General features: G+C 47.3%; 1 protein-coding gene across 2 annotated transcripts in view; it reads left to right on the top strand.

Annotated features, from left to right (window-relative positions):
• Positions 1 to 19,395, top strand: part of LOC102944591 (store-operated calcium entry regulator STIMATE) — a 71,188-nt gene that overhangs the window by 28,936 nt on the left and 22,857 nt on the right. For both annotated transcript variants that reach the window (XM_037889344.2, XM_037889345.2), the window contains exons 2-4: positions 4,544 to 4,592; positions 5,611 to 5,706; positions 8,579 to 8,700. In XM_037889344.2, coding sequence (XP_037745272.1) covers positions 4,544 to 4,592; positions 5,611 to 5,706; positions 8,579 to 8,700 — 267 coding nt within the window. The remainder of the gene's footprint in view (positions 1 to 4,543; positions 4,593 to 5,610; positions 5,707 to 8,578; positions 8,701 to 19,395) is intronic.

Genomic DNA, 19,395 nt, shown 5'->3' with positions numbered 1-19,395 from the left:
GAGCATTTGGTAGTGGCTACTGTTAATGTATTACAGGATTAGATGGACTTCTGTCTGATACAGTGTGGCAAATCGTCTGTTCCTGTCAACAAAATCTTCTACCTTATGGAAAAATGCAGAGGGTGAGGCTTGACTAGTAGTTGGAACCCAAGGTTAGGAGTCTGGCTACCCAGATCTCCAATCATTACCACTGCTGGTACTTATTATGACATATCTATATTGCCTTGGCATGTAAAGAGTGCAATCAAGGTGGCTTTGCCTACAGACTTCCTATCTGACTTTGGATAAATCACTGAATTTCCCTGTGCCCCAGTCTCTAAAACAAGGATACTCTTTACAAACCTCAAATAACTTTATCCTTGCTCCTCTACTGTGAGGGTGAGTAAAGCATTTCTGAGAGCCTCCGTTGAAAGTTGAGGACAGAATTTCCCAGCGTCACTTACTTCCCTGTTCCATGCTTGCAGATCTCTGCAGATATGATAGGATTCCTAGTGATGAACCCTGGTGCAGGTATTGCACAAACACGTAATAAGATGGTGCTTACCCCCCCCCCCCGCAAAGAGTTTAGAACCAACGTATAAGAGAAGAGACAACAGGTGGATGGGGGAGTACAAGAAAATGAGACAGTCTGTGGTGGCATGATAGGCAGTGGTTTCAGCACATACCTATTTTGAATCTTCTAATGTTTTGAAAAGCAAATAGATTGCAGAGCCTAAGTACAGTGGCTTCAAGGTAGCCAGTCTTATCCCCACTTTAAGGCCTGTTCAGACTCCTTCTGTCATCAGCTTAGTAACTACTTGACTATTGCTAATATAATTAATAATCATGCCTAGCTACTTCAGCCGGCACGTCTAGTACATTGATAAGGGTTCAGCTATTAGAGTTCACCGTATATCCCCTAGCGATATCTTCTCTAATGGGATTATACATCACGGTTATTCACTGATGCTCACGTGTGTTGGTATCCTGGTGACATGGCATCACCCAGCCTCCCACTAGATGGCACTATCCATCAATCTATCACTGACGGCTCAGCTGGAGTACACCCGTGGGAAATGGGATGAGAGGGGGGGCAACACTTTTTTTGGTAGTTGTAGTGTCTGAAACTTTCTGACCTGGAAGGAAAACAATCACTGACTCCAAATAACTGTGTTGGGGTCCCCCTCCAAGCTGGCAAAGCTTTTCAAAACAAACGGCCTGCTGTGATCCATCTTAGAATCATAGAAGATAAAGGTTGGAAGAGACCTCAGGAGGTCATCTAGTCCAATCCCCTGCTCAAAGCAGGACCAACACCAACTAAATCAAGCAGGACCAACACCAACTAAATCAGACCAACTTCTGTGTTTAATTACTGACTTTCTCTTTAGAATAAACTTCCTGATTCATATGACTTAGTTGGAAGGCCATAGTTTTTGGATCTGATGCTATACTCACTGCTTTCAGATTGTCAGGTAGTTACCATTTGTATTGGGACCTAGGGGCCATAACACATTTTGCTAAGCACCGCACAAACATGGACTAGGACAATTCCTGTAAGCTCTTTGGGATATCGACTTTGCCCTTTCTGAGACCACCTTACAATGCTCGTGTCGCCATGTACAGTACAAGCCAAAACAATCTTGACAAACAGCTTTTCCAGTCCAAACGTGCCTCTAGCCCATTACTACCTTGGAACGTATCTGCACAGAGCCCCCCCCTCCAGATGATAAACGTGGGAGCAGTGATAAGTGGCTGGGCTAGAAATGAATTTCTGCAGTTTTTCGGTAACTTTCAGTCTTCATCAATAGGAAAATCACTGAGAATGGCCTCCTCCTCTGGAAGTTGTGGGAGGAAGCACAAGAGCGATATGTGCCAGCCAGCCCGAAGACAGACAGACACGTATGTCTGTCTAACTTCTGGTGTGCAGTTGAAGTAGATGGCTCAAACCTCCAGTCGCTGGGGGGTACGTGAGTGTGAGGCACTTCTGGAGACCCTTGCAGTGGAACCACCTTATGGAAAGCAGGCACCTCAGATGAGGTAACACGTTTTAAGCCAGCTTAGCACAGCTACGGACATCAGCTTCTCAACTGCAACATCCATCTGTATTTGAGGAAGTCTTTCTCCATCTCTCCCTGATCCTGCTGCTTTCGCAGGTTCTCCCTATGCTAATGTAATTCCCTCTCCCTCCAGGGCTGACAAGGGAAGCATAGTGACGTAGTCTGTGTGCGTGAGCACTCTCTGAAATGAACGCAAAATCCCATTACCTGTGCCCAGACAAGTGCTGATCTGTACTACAACTGCATCTTGCATCCACTCCACCCTTAACCTAGTTCCCTTTTCCAGGAGAGTCTCAAGTGAGAATCTGTGTATCGCTGCGGCCTTTGTTTATACGTGGGAGAAGGACTGTTGGCAAGGGGTTACAATACCAGGCTGGGAGTCTGGAGAAATTCAATATATTCCTAGCTCTGCCACTGACTACTGGTGTGACCTGGGGCCAGTCACTTAAGCTCTCTGATTTAATTTCCTCTCTTTAAAACAGGATGTGGATACCTATCTCACAAGTGGACCGACAGGTTGAACATGCTCTTGGGCCTGGTCTACACTACATGGTTAGGTCGATGTAAGCTGCCTTACATCGACCTAGCTGTGGGAGTGTCTTCACTTAAGTTTGGCTCCCACCGATTGTAAATGCTTCTCTGCGCTGATTTTAGTAACCCCAGCTTGATGGTTATTGGCCTTCAGGAGCTGTTCTGCCATGCCCCTGGTTTGGTCCAGGATGTCGCTTCCGTCTTGCGGCAGTGACGTGTTTTAAATAGAAACCCCTCCACTTTCAGACTTGGGAGACGTGAAAACGAAATTGTTCTTATCAAGATGAACTTGCCCGCACTGTACATGCTGCATGCTCAGTCGCAGTCAACCATTTGTTAACTCCTGTTATGCACGAGTTGGATAGCATATTGATGATGGCTCCCATGACTTAAATCAAGCTTGTAGCTTTAAAACGTTACTTTCCATTTTTTTGGACGTTTATAGTGCTAAAATTCACTTCATTTTGGAGTGGGCCAGGTGTCTGTCTCTCTCTTCTGAATCATTTTTCTCACTCCCAATTAGAAACCATCTTTAGCTGACATTTAGGAACTTAATAGGGTAACAGTGGTAATCCGGTCACCATCTCTGAGGCTTAAAGAGACTACCAGGAGCTAGGAATGGGAATCAGAACTTCTATAGCTCAGATTAGACTGATAAAATCCTAGACGTCCGAGGTAACCCAGTGCAGCCAGCTGCCACTGTAGGGTTGTCTGCTAACGTCCCGTTTTTTGTGGCAAGAAATACTGCGCTCACATCCTTCATATCCTTGAAATCGCAGTGCTGTGTTTAAAAGTAGGCAAGCTAATAACAGCACACACCTGGGGCCAGCGGCATGCCTGACTCCAAGAGTGGTAGAGCCTGAGCCAAGCTAGTGAGCATATTTCTGGTGTTAACTGTCTGGTAGTTTTATATGTGTATCATCAGTTCTCGTGTCTCTGCTCATGCTCCAGCTTGCAAAGCTCAACTGGATCCCGTGGCTTGGCTCTGAGTCTCCCGGCTTGGCCAAATCTAAATGGTAGACTCTAGGCCAGGGGTGGGTAAACTTTTTGACCTGAGGGCCACATCTGGGTATGGAAATTGTATGGCGGGCCATGAATGCTCATGAAATTGGGGGTTGGGGTGCGGCTCTGGGTGGGGGTGCGGGATGAGAGGTTGGGGGTGCGGGAGGGTGCTCTGGGCTGGGACCAAGGTTTGGAGGGCGGGAGGGGGTGAAGGCTGGGGCAGGGGGTTGGGGCACGAGAGGGGGTCGGGGCATGAGAGGGGGGTCAAGGGTGCAGGGTCCTGGTGGCGCTTACCTCAAGCAGCTCCCAGAAGCAGTGGCATGTCCCCCCTCGGCTCCTACACGGAGGCGCTGCCAGGCAGCTCTGTGTGCTACCCCATCCACAGGCGTCGCCCTTGCAGTTCCCATTGGCCGCAATTCATGGCCAATGGGAGCTGCGGAGGCAGCGCTTGGGGCAGGGGCAACGTGCAGAGCCCCCTGGCTGCCCCTACGTGTAGGAGCCGGAGGGGGGACATGCCACTGCTTCTGGGAGCTGCGCGGAGCCACAGCATGCCTGGAGCAGGGCAAGCCCCTGACCCTGCTCCCTGGCTGGAGCGCTGGAGCAGGGAAACCCCTGGACTCTGCTTCCCAGCGGGAGCTCGAGGGCCGGATTAAAACGTCTGAAGGGCCGGATGTGGCCCCCGGGCCATAGTTTGCCCACCCCTGCTCTAGGCTCTCCCCATGGTTCTCATGTGACCATTGTCGCATTTGTTAAAGTCTACACTAGGTTGCTTAAATGTATGGGTAACCCTTTTATCCTAGGCTAGAGAAGGCCTTGGTGTGTCTTGGGCTGAGTATAACAGAGGCAAAACAGACTCTAAAGAAATATCAGGGTGTGTCTTAATCAACCTGCCTTTTAACCTTGCTGCTTAGTCCAATTATACAGTAGGGTCTCATTTCCTTGTAATTCCGCCCTTTAATTGTCTGTCTTTACAGTAAAGCGCTTTCAGGAACCAAAAGAAGAGAGGCGTCCCTGGAGGATATGGTGAGAAATAGCTTTTTTTTAAAAGCTCTGAACTAAGGGGAATAGATTCTGTCTCTCCGAACGGCTTTTTATGTTTACTCTGATAATTAATGGGCTTCTAGGCCCTTCCTGTTCCTAAATGTTCAACGTGGAAACGGTGAACAGACTGAAATTCTCGGTGGTGTTACTTCCTATAAAGTTCCCATCACAGTATGGATGAAATTGACTGCACTACTGTAATCCTCGATGCTGCGGCGTATTTGGCCCTGTTTAGTACCTTTTACTGTTAGTTGAGAAGTCTCCAGGCATTACCAGCTCACTAGCTCCAGAAAGCTTGATGCAGTTCCCAACATACCCTTCGTTACGCTGCAGTGAGAGCCAAGTTAAGAAGCCTGTTACACCTGTGCATTTGTAGCTAAGAGCTGCATAAGCAGGTCTAATATCAAGGACTGAATGGCCTCATGGCTGTGCAGGAGAACCTCTCATCACTAAGATACCAGCTGAAATCCGGCCCAGATCAGTAGTAACCAAAAGATTTCACAGTCTCATGTCATCTTACCTGGGCTCTGAACAAAGTTGGTGATTCGGTCCCGTTCCCAGGATACAAATGGGAAAACCACCATCACGGTTGACGCTGACTTCCTTCTTGCTGGCAGTCTCAGGCTGAATGGGCTTATGTAGGCTGACTGCTCCTGCCCCGTCCCCACCCTGTTTCCTAATAGCGCCCTCACTAATGCTGCATTCAGTGTGCTGGGGGCTCATGTCAGTGAACTCTCTGAAGTGAATGGTTGGTAATGGTGTAAATCCATGAGTCGCGCGTGCTGCTCCTTGTGGGGGTGGGTTTTTCAAAAGCACTCGGCACCGGCCTACCTCTGCTCCCATTTACTTCAGTGAGGGCTTCTGGGAATCCCACCTGTGGATTACAAAAGCTCCTTGTGCCAGGCTTGATCTGAGGTCCCCATCTTCGCAAGTGTGATTCGTGTGCCAGCTTATACTCTACTGCTGCTACAGGAAAGGTTGTTGCATCTATTCTTTTCAGGTTTTATGATACCTCCAAGCAAGCAATAGGTGCCCTCTTCATCCATTTTGCTAATGTTTTCCTGTCGGGTCATACTGCAGAAGATCCCTGCTCTCTGTGAGTATAGCAGTGTGCTTGTGTAACCCACACACCTTCTGGGTGTGGTGTTCTGTCCCATCTAGTGGCACCGAGACCACTTAGAGATTAATGAGTTTGCTCTACAGCCTTAGCTAACAGCTGGTTGGCTTTTAGCTCATGAGGTAGAGGCTTATGCACTAAGCTCCAGAGGTCCCAGGTTCGATCCTTCCCGCCGACGCCCAGGGTCTATCGGTGTTACACTTGCATTAATGTTCTCTAGTTGGGACTGGAGGAATCTAAATGCACTTGCATCTATTGTCTCTACTATAGAAACAGACACTGACTTAGATCCTCTGAATGCTGTTCATTCCGATCTACCAGTCTGTGTTTCTCGTCTGGGTGGAGGCATCTGGGGCATCCAGAGTATCTGGCACTCTACTGGAAGTGCAAAAATGAACGGGCAGCTGCGCTCCTGGAGTGCCGATGCAGTTGTCTGGAAGGCAGTGCTGTCCAGTGGCTGAGATTCTGGAGACAGGGGCTCTGTTGCCAGCTCTGACACTGACTTGCTGTGTGACCTGTTTGGGGCAGGAGAGGGAAGGTCCTCCCAGTCCTTGTACAGTATCCTTGTATACAGTACAGTAAGGTCTCAGAGTAAAGTGCCATATACATATTGATGGATAATATATTTGCACATTGTAATTGCATTTGGCACATATGCAAGCTAAATGTGTAATTGTCTCTTGCGCGTCTGACGTTCTGAAATCAGGCCTTATAGAGGAGAATCCTAGTTTAAAATGTCTGCCTTTACCTGTGCTATTAGTACTTCGTACTATTAAAGCCGTAAAGGTGTGTTGAAATCTGTTACTCTTGTTCTTCCACCTGATTTTCATTCAGTGTCACTTTCTGGCTCTCCTGCACTAGCATTTGCATTCACACTATTGTAGAAGGCTGGGGGAGGGGTGTAAATCAAAAGAAAGAGTTTGCCTTTCTTTTACCACAAATCCTTTATTCATACTAGACGTAACTCCCCCTCAGTGGTTTTGACTAATTCCATTAGAATTCTTGGAAACTTCTCTGGCCTTTGGTATACGGGAGGTCAGACGAGACGATCGCAATGGTCCCGTCTGGCTTTAGAATCTCTGAAAACCCAGCTATAGCCTTTAAAAAAACAAAAAACACTTGCCTCAGAAAAAAATTGGTAGTATCTCTTTAAATGGTGTTGGCCCAGAGTTGAACCTACGATTCTAATAGAGTATCTGTTTGCAAAGTCTGTGATTCTTTATAATTTAAACAAAAAAACGCAGCAGAGCTCTGTTCCCCCCACTTCCTTAACATATATGTTAATGTTCGGTAGGGTTGCCATCCCTCCCGCTTCGCCGGGAGTCGGGCTCTATCTCCCGGAGGTTACTGAAGCCAGTCCGGGTGATTTTAGCCCGCTTAAAGTCTGGCGGTGCAGCGGGGCTAAGGCAGGCTCTCTGCATGCCCTAGGCCCAGCGGCTCCGGGAAGCAGCCAGCACGCCCCTGCGGCCCCTGGTGGGGGCAGGGGGTCTCCACTTGCTGCCCCTGCCTACAAGCACCGTCCCCGCAGTTCCCATTGGCTGGCTGCTTCCGCCAGCCACTCAAGGCCAGGGCAGGCAGGGAGCCTGCCTTAGCCACGCTACACCGCCAACCAGAAGCCACCCGAGGTAAGTGCTGCCCAGCCAGAGCCTGCACCCCTTACCCCCTCTGCACCCCAGCCCAGAGTCCCCTCCTGCAGCCAAACTCCCTCCCAGAGCCCACACCCCCACACTCCCTCCTGCACCCCAACTCCTGGCCCCAGCCCTGAGCCCCCTCATGTACCCAAACTCCCTCCCAGAGCTTGCACCCCAACCTTCTGCCCCAGGCTCAGCCCCCTGCCACACTTGGAACCCCTCGGCCCCAGCCCAGAGCCTGCACCCCCTCCCGCAACCTAACCCCCTGCCCCAGCCCAGTGAAAGTGAGTGAGCGTGGGGGAAAGCGAGATGGAGGGAGGAGGGGATGGAGTGAGCGAGGCAGGGCCTTGGAGAAGGGGGGTCCTTAGGGAAGGGGCAGGGTGTTTGAGTTTGTGTGATTAGACAGTTGATAACCCTAATGTTAGGGACTATAGAAATATTTACATCCATGTAACCTGAGCCCTGAACAAGGTAATTTAGTGTCTCAAGGCTTTGTCCATAGACTCTGTGGCAGAAAATATACAAAGCCTAGGCCCCAATCCTCTAAAAAACTTAAGCACATGTGCAACTTTAAAACATGTATGAGGCTACTGAAATCCCAGAGAATTACTCTTAACACTGAGTAACAGTGCAGTGATAAGCCAGTGTGTATGGGGAGGGAAGATTTGCTAAAGTGTTCCCAAGGTGGTTATAGATTAAAAGATGGAAAGATTAGATACTGAAATATTCATTAATTGGGCTTTATCTCAAGGCACTCTTTGGGGTTCTGAAAAGAAAATCTCACACCGTTCATGACTATACAATAAATCAAAACTGGATACTGATTTCCTAAATGCCATAGAAGATATTCTCAGGCTAATTTGATCCTGTAATATATCATGAACAGAATCTTCTTAGAACTTTACAGATGAGTTGTGGGAGGAGAGGGAGGTGCGGGGGAACAGGGGAGGCATTGGACCCAATTCTCCTTTCATTTGTGGCTTCTCGCTTATATAGATTCTATGCCAACAGCACTGTTGGCTTTAGTGGAGTTATTTCATTGTCTCACCAATATACAGGGAAGGAGAATTGGGACTGCTGAATATAATGAAGCTTGTCTTATCTGAATGGGGATTTCCAAAGTATCTATCAGAATGTATTCTGATTCCCTGGGAGCTAAGAACCCAGCTGAGCCTGAATCTTCAAGTGTTACACAGGGTGTTTTCTCCCCCCTCTCTTAGCTACCTAATGAATTTCATCCTCGATGCCACACTGGGGATGCTGCTGATCTGGTTCGGTGTGAAGGTTGTCTCCTGGCTTGTGGAGCATCGGAAGTACACATGCCTAGCCTTTGGAGAGTATGGTAGGTGTAGGACAACCCGATCCTCTTCCTTTCCCTCCAATATTTCTATATCATCTTTGCACAAAAGACACAGCAAGTTCACGCTTCTGATGTTTACTGGAAGATTCAGGCTAATGGAACTAACACTGGGTGCATTCAAAGAAGATACTTTAATACTTAGATATAATACTTAGTCCTGCCTTGAGTGCAGGGGTCTGGACTAGATGACCTCTCGAGGTCCCTTCCAGTTCTATGATTCTATGATTCAGATGAATAGTTAATTCTCAGAGGTACCTGTCAGTCATAGCAGTGTTTCTCAAACTTTTGTACTGGTGACCCCTTCAACATAAGAAGCCTCTGAGTGCAACCCCCGCCCAATAAATTAAAAACACTTTTTTATATATTTAACACCATTATAAATACTGGAGGCAAAGTGGGGTTTGGGGTAGAGGCTGACAGCTCGCGACGCTCCCCCCCATCCCCCTCCCAGGTAATAAACTCGTGACTCTCTGAGGGGTCCTGACCCCTAGTTTGAGAATCCCTGTGCTAGAGATTAGCTTTCATATTAAAAATGTCATGAAATCATTAGGTAACAAATAGATCAGTATCCACAAACTCTTCCTACTTAGCAAAAGTAAAAATTTCACTCTCCAACTCATTGGTGAGGCACCCAATCAACCTGCCTCTCTAGGAGAATATGTAAGCCTTTTCAGCACATTCTAAATGTTGACTACTCAAGGTTGCTTTGCACTTGGATGGAGGAAGTGTTTTGAATCAAGGATCCTTAGCTGGAAATGCCCAGCCAGCAGTCTCATCCATTTGGGGTTGCATAGGTCCTAAAGAATAGAATCCGGCCCCCAAACTCTATTTCTAGATCATGGATTCAGAAATTACTTAGTGTATTCCTGATATTCAGTTTGAAGTTCTGAGATTCTACCATCATCCTTCCTTTATTTCATCCCCTGCTTTGGGATCTGTGAGCCTGGTTTTTTTAAACATTTCCACCAGAGGGTAGCACCTGTCTTTCCAAATAGAAGATGAAGTTAAGGGAGTACAGTACTTCTGTCTTTCGGAGGGGGAAGACCAAAAAATAATTCTTCCCTACTGCTTTGAAAAGATTGGGTTTTTTTTGTGATCTTAAAGACCCACTGAAACTTCAGCATGTCCTACAGAATTTCTTCTGTTCCTGAACCATTCCATCAGTAAAAGCTACATTCTCACTTTCCCACCCCCTAAAGGTTTAATTATTGGGGATACTTTAATGAAAACAGGATTGATTGACTCCTTCCCCCCCCCCCCATTGCTTTTCATCTGGTAATCTAAGCAATTAGAGTTTGATCCAAAGTGAAATCAGTGTAAAGACTCCCATTGACTTGAACTTTGGATCAGTCCCTTGTTTAGTGCTTCACGTCTTGAAAGTGCTGTACAAATAAAGTAATCCTGCAAGGTTAGGTTCCTTCCGATAGAAACCAAGAGAGAGCTAGTTTAAACGGACTTGTTTAGTCATGATTCTTCCTGAAACGTGTGTAAGCTTTCAGAAGCGTCTGATGTCGGTTAGAAAAACAGGCATAGGTGGGGGTGAAGTGTGGGATTTGTATGTCTCAATGCAACCTTCTTTATGGAAGCTGTGTTAGAGAGCCCATGCTTTTGTAAACACAATCCCAGATTGCCCTGCAGTTGTGCCTCTTGTAGCTAGTTAGTGCATCTAATATCCATCCTTCTTCCCTACAGCATAAAAACCTTTCATCTGGGGTCACGGTTCCCAGCCAGATGGCTGCAACCTCTTCCTTTTTGGACCTCTAACCACTCATCTTCACCCTTCCAATTGACACACAGAGGTAGCAGCCAAGTTACATTCTTGCCCAGATCACTCTCCTCAGACGTTGTGGAGAGTTAGGTCTTCCAGAGGGATTTGAATGGAGAGAGTATAGCAGTGCTGTGAACTTCCTAAGGCAGGGCACTTCTTGCCTAGGCAGTGGCATGGGAGGTTTGGAGGTAGCTGCTGGAGAAGCAAAGGACAAAATGGCCGAAGAATTATGCAGGGCCTTGAAGACAAGAAGCCTGATCTTTGATTTGGTGGAACAATTCAAAGTGGGGAGGGTCATCTGGGCAAGAATGTAACTTGGTTGCTGTCTTTTTGTGTCAATTGACAGATGAGTGGTTAGAGGGCCAAAAAGGAGGAGGCTGAAGCCATCTGGCTGGGGGATGTGACCCTGGATGAAAGGATGGTGGGTGGTGGTTGTTGGGGGGGGGGGGTCTGTAAGGAGAAAGAAGGATGGATCTTAGATGTACTAACTAGACCAAGAAGTGGCAGTACTTTGACGTGGCCTGGATGGTTGGGGCATGGAGGGGCAGAGTGACGTTCTTGTGTATATAAGAGAAGCAAATGCTTTAAACTTTCTTTGGTATTTTAAACTGAAAATGTATTTTCTCCCCTGCGTGAAGTTCCATGTGAGTGCTTGGCTCTTCAAGAAATTCAAGCGTTTCCCTTGGAGACCACAAGTGGGAGTCTGGTGTGATGGTAGAAAAGTAGGGGAAGAATCCGTATCCCTGGCTTGATTCCAGATTCTGCACCAAACTTGTCAGCATTATTGTAGCTTCCAAACCGGACTGGAGGTTGTCTAATGGTAATTAAGCCAGGGTGCCAGAGTTCTGTTCTCCCAGTCCTGCCATTGTTACTTTGAACCAGTCGCTCAACCTCTCTACCAAATTTTTTTCATATTGGAGCACTCTCTAGAGAGAGACCTTGAGCCAATAGGGATATTGAGGCTTTATTCAGTGTTTGGCTTGCTCTGAGATCTTGGCATGACATCACTGGGGAGAAACTTTATAACATATTTGGTTTTGAAATTAATAAAAAGATCCACGGCTTTCACAGCAAAAGAGTGACTTGTTTTGGTAGTTCAAGCCATGCTTCTGGAGAGAGAGGTTAAAACTTTATAAAGAAACTTAATTAATCCTCTGCAAGATTCTGACGAGTCCCTAGTCTCTGTTTTCCAGAAGGTGGGAATGGGTGACAGGGGATGGATCACTTGATGATGACCTGTTCTGTCCATTCTCTCTGAAGCACCTGGCACTGGCCACTGTCGGAAGACAGGATGCTAGGTTAGATGGACCATTGGTCTGATCCCAGTATGGCCATTCTTATGTTCTTAAGATTAGTTAAAGCTTTGTTAATATGGGTGAAAACTTCCCTGTGTTTTCTGTTCAGCTTCAGGCATGGAGGAGGGAGCAGAAGCTGCTTTTTAAAATTAAGCCCAGCTAGAGCAAAGTCCTCTTTGCTTAGGAGGAAGAATGCCAGTTGGCTAACCAGGAGAAGTTGTCTGGCTTGACTGATTTTTGTGTTAGCTGTTCCTGGCTCCTCCATGCTTTTGGAAAATAACAACTCTTAGGGGACTAAAATCTTCTAACAATGACCCGAGACATTGGGGATCAAATTTCGGTGGATTGCGGGCTTTATTGGGAAATTGCTGGATCCTTAAGAGCTGCTCTTGCTTTGTGTAAAGTGAAACAGATTGCTTCAGCTGCGCTCCTCTTCCACGGAGAAGCAACACCATAAGGAGCGCCTGTCCAACCTTCTCTCCAACCTGTCCTGTCCAAGTTACGGTTGTGGTTTCCCCCTGGAATATCGTTGAAGTACATCCTGTCCTCTCCATGCCTAGTGCTAAAACCTCAGCCTTCTTCAGGCTTGGGGAAGGTATCCAGAGTGTCTGAGGCTCTGTTTTCACTAGAAATGCTGCCATGGTAGCGCTGCAGTGTAGACATTCCCTGCAGTGACAGGATGGGGTTCTCCCATTGCTGTGGTTAATCCATCTCCCCAAGAAGCAGGAGTTAGGTCAACAGAACAGTTCTTCCGTAGACCTAGTGCTGTCTACACCTGGGCTTAGGTCAGCTTAACTACATTGCTCAAGGGTGTGGATTTTTCTTAACTTTTTTAGTGTAGACCTCGCCTGAGCTAAATACAAGTTGGGACAAATTGTTAAGCATAAGGAACCCATGCATGCTGTGGGAGATCACTTAAAATGAAGTGGGCGATCAGGGGTTTGCAAGCAATAGGGAGCCATGCTGTGCCGGGCACCTCAGACTCGCACGAAATCATGGTTCCTACCCCAAAGAGCATAGTCTCAAATAGACAATGTGCTAACAAAGAACTGAGGAGAGGGAACAATGAATAAGTGCCATGCTCAAGGTGTAAGTTAGTACGTTGCATATCAATTTCGTTTGAAAATATTTTGTACATCCCTTCTCACCTGTTCATCCCCCTCCCTATATCCTCATCCCCCTCCTATAGATGCCCTTCAGTTTTCTCTCCAGGAAGGAGGGCTTGAGTGGATATTTCTGGGATATGAACCTGTAGTTCCAGGGACTCTAGAGGTTCTAAGCATGATGATTCGGTCAGTTTGCTGGCTGGAGATGTAAAGACATTCTGGTCAGAACCCTATTGAATTCGGCTGGTCAAAGTTAGTTGTAGGAGAGCATGCTCCGTGCCAGCTGTTGAGTTTAACTGAGGACCTGTGTGGGATGCTTTTGGGCCTGTTGTCATGGTATTTATACAATATTTCCATAACAAGTGTTCCCACGTCCTGGGCAGCCAAGGGAGAGCTGTCTGTTAGTGCTTAAATCTTACCAAAAATATCCAGATGCTGTGGGGAAGGGGGCTGACTTTGCATTCTAGCTCACTACTCCTGTATGTGGGGGAAAGTGAGTTGGGGGGGGGGGGGGGGAAACCCTAATAGTCCAACACTACCAAAGGCCTGATCTCTCACTGCCTTGCCCCTCCTGGCAGCATTTCCACCTGGGCAAAGCGGGTGTGAAACTGGAATTCTGCACTTGCAGGCACCCACTGTGCCCGGGTGCAGATGCCTCCACAAGGCGCAGGGCACTGGAGAATCACTGTAATGCATGGGACTTAAACTGGTATTAACTCCTGCAGTTGTACGATATGAAAACTGAAGTACAGCTCTATTCTCAGTTCAGTTACCAATGGTTCGAGACAGGGGTCTGAACTGGAGCAATGGATCCAGGGCCCTGCCCAATCTCAGTGTGATCCAGTGCCCACTGAAATCAGGCCTCAGACTCTATCCATATTCATGTTGGATTGGGCCTGCCTGGCACCCTTGTTGGCAGTCTTGCCAGATGCTAAGGGTGATGAAAATCTGCTCTGACAGGTGGTACCTACGCCTTGGGTGTGAGTTGCATTGAGGCAGCCTATGCGAGAGGCTTGTATGTTGCTGCCCTTGATCCTGTGGTTAAATAAGATGTTCTTCTCCAGAGCTGACAAGCCAGCGCTCTCCATCCGTGTTGTGTTCAATTAAATGTTACCTTTAAATGCAAACGTACTTCCAGCAGAATTATTACTGTATCTCTTTGTACGCTACTCTAGAGTATTCAAACCATCACCCTCTCAATTTCCATTTGCCCTCTGGCTTCTATATAGCTATTGGGTTTGCAGTTAACCCTTTTGTATATGCTCAGTGCACATATGGCTTCATAAAGGCAGTGAATAAAGCTATCAGACAGGGATGTACGGGGTTTGCTGACAGCTCAGTGCAGTAGAAGCCACATGGATTAAAAGTAATTCTGTTGTGTGGTAATGGCTTGGAGTGAGAGAAAGCAGCGCTGCTCGTGAGGCATTCAAGCTCTGCAAGCTACTGGGAGGCTCTCATCCCCAGCACAGCTGGCACACATGAGACATGAGGAGGAGGACATTCCTGTACCATGGAGAGACGCGAGTGAAGACTCAGGGGACTACAGCAGAGAAGATGGTGTATGCTTTCTTCTAACACTTGCTAGCTACAGTGCAAGAATATCTTTGAAGCCTTTTATACACAGGATTGGAATTGAATGTTTGCTCAGGTCAGATGATCACCTCTTTCCAGTGTCTCCAGGAGGTGAGTCTGGCTTTATGGGACTTGCGAGGAGGCTATCTGGGCCTGTGTCCGAGGGAGCAGTGCATGGGTCTGAGGATCCATAGAATCATAGAATATCAGGGTTGGAAGGGACCTCAGGAGGTCATCTAGTCCAAGCCCCTGCTCAAAGCAGGGCCAATCCCCAATTTTTGGCCCAGATCCCAAATGGCCCCCTCAAGGATTGAACTCACAACCCTGGGTTTAGCAGGCCAATGCTCAAACCACTGAGCTATCCCTCCCCCCAGCCAGTCAGCCATGCAGCCACTTAAGAATAACCATAAAACAGTTTGACGTTTACACCAGGCCAATGAGATATTTTGGCACTGAGCAGCCTCTTGTTCCTAGGAGACCAAACTCCTGCGAAGTACAACTCCAAAACCCCCAGAGCCTCTGGGCAGAGGATAAAAACAAACGCATGTCTAACCCTGAAACTTCTTTATGCTGAAGAACCGATTCTTGCTCTGTTGCATTAAAACTTTTTTCCTCAGTTTTGAAAATAAAATGAAGAACATGGAAGAGAAGGGACAAAACAGCCACACCTGTTGCTTGGAACATCTCAGTAGTGGGGTCTGTGCCTCTTTGGCAGCTCTTCTGTTGACTTGTGCAGGAGTTAATACCAAATCCCCTGTGGCTCACTCTCTCTCCTCCTGTTGATGGTCACAGATACAAAGTGTCCATGCTGATTTTGTTGGACCGATCAGTATTGATCTCAATGAGGAGTTGACCGGCCTACAGGCTCTTGTGGAAGTGGGTGAGAAGACTCACTTGGGGGATTTCTTGGCTCACTAAGAAGTCTCAAAAGCTGACAGCACAAAAGCTTCCTGCCCAGACCCCACACTGAGTGGATTTACTGTTCACTCTTCGTATTCTTCTGGGAAACGATTTATCTACTCATTAAGTTTGACACATGAGTATTAACCATTTGCTGTTGGCACCATTAAGACTTTTTTGCATTTGCCAGTGGCCAGTAGGTGTGAGATTCTGCGTTGTTCCAGCCTTGCTATTGAATTTGTGTGTGCAGGAGAGAGGAGGCGGCTTTCCCAGCAGTATCCATGCTATATGAATGACGTGCTGCGATCTAGATTTCCCTGTAGTCTGACACAAATGCTGTAGCTTGCGCTCTCCGAGGCCGACAAAGGTAGGGAACTGTGTAATGTAAGCTCCGATAGGATCAGACTGAATCAGGTGTGACTGGGGATGAGGGCACTCTGTGTATGTCCTGAGTTTGCCACCGTTCCTTGCAATCTTAGGGGTTGTAATGGATCCATTGTTTCTCCTAGATTCTCAGGTATCAACTGCGGCATATAATGCGTTTCGCCCGTCCCTCCTCCCCACCCCATCTATAGTTCAACTTGGAGGCTGCACTGTTTCCGTGGCTGTGGAATCTCAAGGTCTGATTTATAACGTGTTCTATGTGAAAAGCATCTGGAGCCTTTAGCTAAAGCAGAATGCAGCATCTTGCCCATTGATTAAAACGATCTGCTCTCAATGACCCGTGGCTCTGAACTAAGTGCCTAGAGTCTCCTGTGTGTGCTTAGGAAGATGTTGGGCGCCAGTCTGTAAAGCCTGAGTAGTTTGGGACCCAGTTATCTGAGAGGTGAGATCCATCACAATGTGTGGCACTGTAGATCAGGAGAAAAGAAGGGGTTCTGTTATGCCCGTTTAATGATTCTTGTAATATTGGCACTCTTCCTTGCCGAATAGGACTCGGACGACCAAGTCACCCCACCTAGCAGCCCAACGGCCACCTGGTCACTTCAGCTGATTGCTCCCCAGGCTAGATTTGAGCTCATGGCTGAAAATGAGAAGATCTAAATTCCATTGACAGAGCCATGCAGCCACTTAAGAAAAACCATAAAACAGTTTGACATTTACCCCAGGCCAATGAGATATTTTGGCACTGAGCAGCCTCTTGTTCCTAGGAGACCAAACTCCTGCGAAGCACAACTCCAAAACCCCCAGAGCCTCTGGGCAGAGGATAAAAACAAACGCATGTCTAACCCTGAAACTTCTTTATGCTGAAGAACCGATTCTTGCTCTGTTGCATTAAAACTTTTTTCCTCAGTTTTGAAAATAAAATGAAGAACATGGAAGAGAAGGGACAAAACAGCCACACCTGTTGCTTGGAACATCTCAGTAGTGGGGTCTGTGCCTCTTTGGCAGCTCTTCTGTTGACTTGTGCAGGAGTTAATACCAAATCCCCTGTGGCTCACTCTCTCTCCTCCTGTTGATGGTCACAGATACAAAGTGTCCATGCTGATTTTGTTGGACCGATCAGTATTGATCTCAATGAGGAGTTGACCGGCCTACAGGCTCTCGTGGAAGTGGGTGAGAAGACTCACTTGGGGGATTTCTTGGCTCACTAAGAAGTCTCAAAAGCTGACAGCACAAAAGCTTCCTGCCCAGACCCCACACTGAGTGGATTTACTGTTCACTCTTCGTATTCTTCTGGGAAACGATTTATCTACTCATTAAGTTTGACACATGAGTATTAACCATTTGCTGTTGGCACCATTAAGACTTTTTTGCATTTGCCAGTGGCCAGTAGGTGTGAGATTCTGCGTTGTTCCAGCCTTGCTATTGAATTTGTGTGTGCAGGAGAGAGGAGGCGGCTTTCCCAGCAGTATCCATGCTATATGAATGACGTGCTGCGATCTAGATTTCCCTGTAGTCTGACACAAATGCTGTAGCTTGCGCTCTCCGAGGCCGACAAAGGTAGGGAACTGTGTAATGTAAGCTCCGATAGGATCAGACTGAATCAGGTGTGACTGGGGATGAGGGCACTCTGTGTATGTCCTGAGTTTGCCACCGTTCCTTGCAATCTTAGGGGTTGTAATGGATCCATTGTTTCTCCTAGATTCTCAGGTATCAACTGCGGCATATAATGCGTTTCGCCCGTCCCTCCTCCCCACCCCATCTATAGTTCAACTTGGAGGCTGCACTGTTTCCGTGGCTGTGGAATCTCAAGGTCTGATTTATAACGTGTTCTATGTGAAAAGCATCTGGAGCCTTTAGCTAAAGCAGAATGCAGCATCTTGCCCATTGATTAAAACGATCTGCTCTCAATGACCCGTGGCTCTGAACTAAGTGCCTAGAGTCTCCTGTGTGTGCTTAGGAAGATGTTGGGCGCCAGTCTGTAAAGCCTGAGTAGTTTGGGACCCAGTTATCTGAGAGGTGAGATCCATCACAATGTGTGGCACTGTAGATCAGGAGAAAAGAAGGGGTTCTGTTATGCCCGTTTAATGATTCTTGTAATATTGGCACTCTTCCTTGCCGAATAGGACTCGGACGACCAAGTCACCCCACCTAGCAGCCCAATGGCCACCTGGTCACTTCAGCTGATTGCTCCCCAGGCTAGATTTGAGCTCATGGCTGAAAATGAGAAGATCTAAATTCCATTGACAGAGCCATGCAGCCACTTAAGAAAAACCATAAAACAGTTTGACATTTACCCCAGGCCAATGAGATATTTTGGCACTGAGCAGCCTCTTGTTCCTAGGAGACCAAACTCCTGCGAAGCACAACTCCAAAACCCCCAGAGCCTCTGGGCAGAGGATAAAAACAAACGCATGTCTAACCCTGAAACTTCTTTATGCTGAAGAACCGATTCTTGCTCTGTTGCATTAAAACTTTTTTCCTCAGTTTTGAAAATAAAATGAAGAACATGGAAGAGAAGGGACAAAACAGCCACACCTGTTGCTTGGAACATCTCAGTAGTGGGGTCTGTGCTTCTTTGACAGCTCTTCTGTTGACTTGTGCAGTCGGTATGTGATGGAGAATAACCACGTAAAGGGTAACCATGCCGGCAGTGTTGCATTGAGATCACCGGGCTAGAGACTTGAGGCATCCACAGTGGAAACCCTGAACCAGGCAAAACTTGCCTGATTTAAACTCTGGCCCGGCTTATTGAAAGTTTCAGGAGTCCAGGCCAGTGTCTGATATCGCAACATAACCAAAAGGTGCAGTGCTGTCCGTTTCTAGTGTGACTGTTGGGTTTTGCTTTGAGGTTTTTTTGGATCTGTTTGTTTCTCTCAAATGCCAAAGTGAAGAGCAGGTTTGCAAGGCCACGTGGCTCAAACTAGCTGAGTTTTGCACAGCTCTAGTTAAAGGGTTTAGGCAGCCTCAAAGTAAACACAAGGCTTAGTTTGGTCTCCGCCTTATTCTCTTCCTCTTCTACATGAAGGAAAACGACTTCCCCAATTTCTGTGTGGCTCTGCAGTCCGCCCGTACAAGTACCCTATCAGACTGTTTTGTTCTGCAGTGATAGCTGGAAGCTTTTGAGGGGGGATAAAACTAGCATCCATTCTCTGGGACCATATGTTTCCCTGTGGTGACTGAATCTGTAGCTAAATTTCCTTATCTCTGCCTCTTAAGGACTTTCACAAGAGGGGATGGATGGAGAGGTAGTGTGGTTCAGTGGGTCGAGCAATGAATCTGGGATTTGGGAGAGCTGGATTCTGTTTCTTCCTCTCACTGACCTTGGGCAAGTTCTTCTACTTGGTGACTCGACAGGGTATAAGCGCTCTGAGGAAGAGACTAGTCAGTACAGCACAATGGGACCCTGGCTGCAGTTGGGCCCTGTCCAGTGCATTGTTTATATTAGGACTTCGACATGCAAGATCGGGGTACAATTCCTGGGTGTCATGCTGTCTGGAGTGGCTCACGACTGTGAGTGCCTACCTCAGGACGGCCTGTCAGAAAACAGGGAAATGCCCAAGCCTGGTGGTGTGTTCTGTAATTAGACTTCACCAAGGCAGTGACAAATGTGAACTCCTGGATCACTATGCCAGTCTTACCATGGAGTTAC

The sequence above is a fragment of the Chelonia mydas genome, chromosome 1 (assembly GCF_015237465.2).
Source record: "Chelonia mydas isolate rCheMyd1 chromosome 1, rCheMyd1.pri.v2, whole genome shotgun sequence".
Taxonomy (NCBI): domain Eukaryota; kingdom Metazoa; phylum Chordata; order Testudines; family Cheloniidae; genus Chelonia; species Chelonia mydas.
Note: the sequence above shows the minus strand (reverse complement) of the source record. Positions and strands in the feature narration are given on the sequence as shown.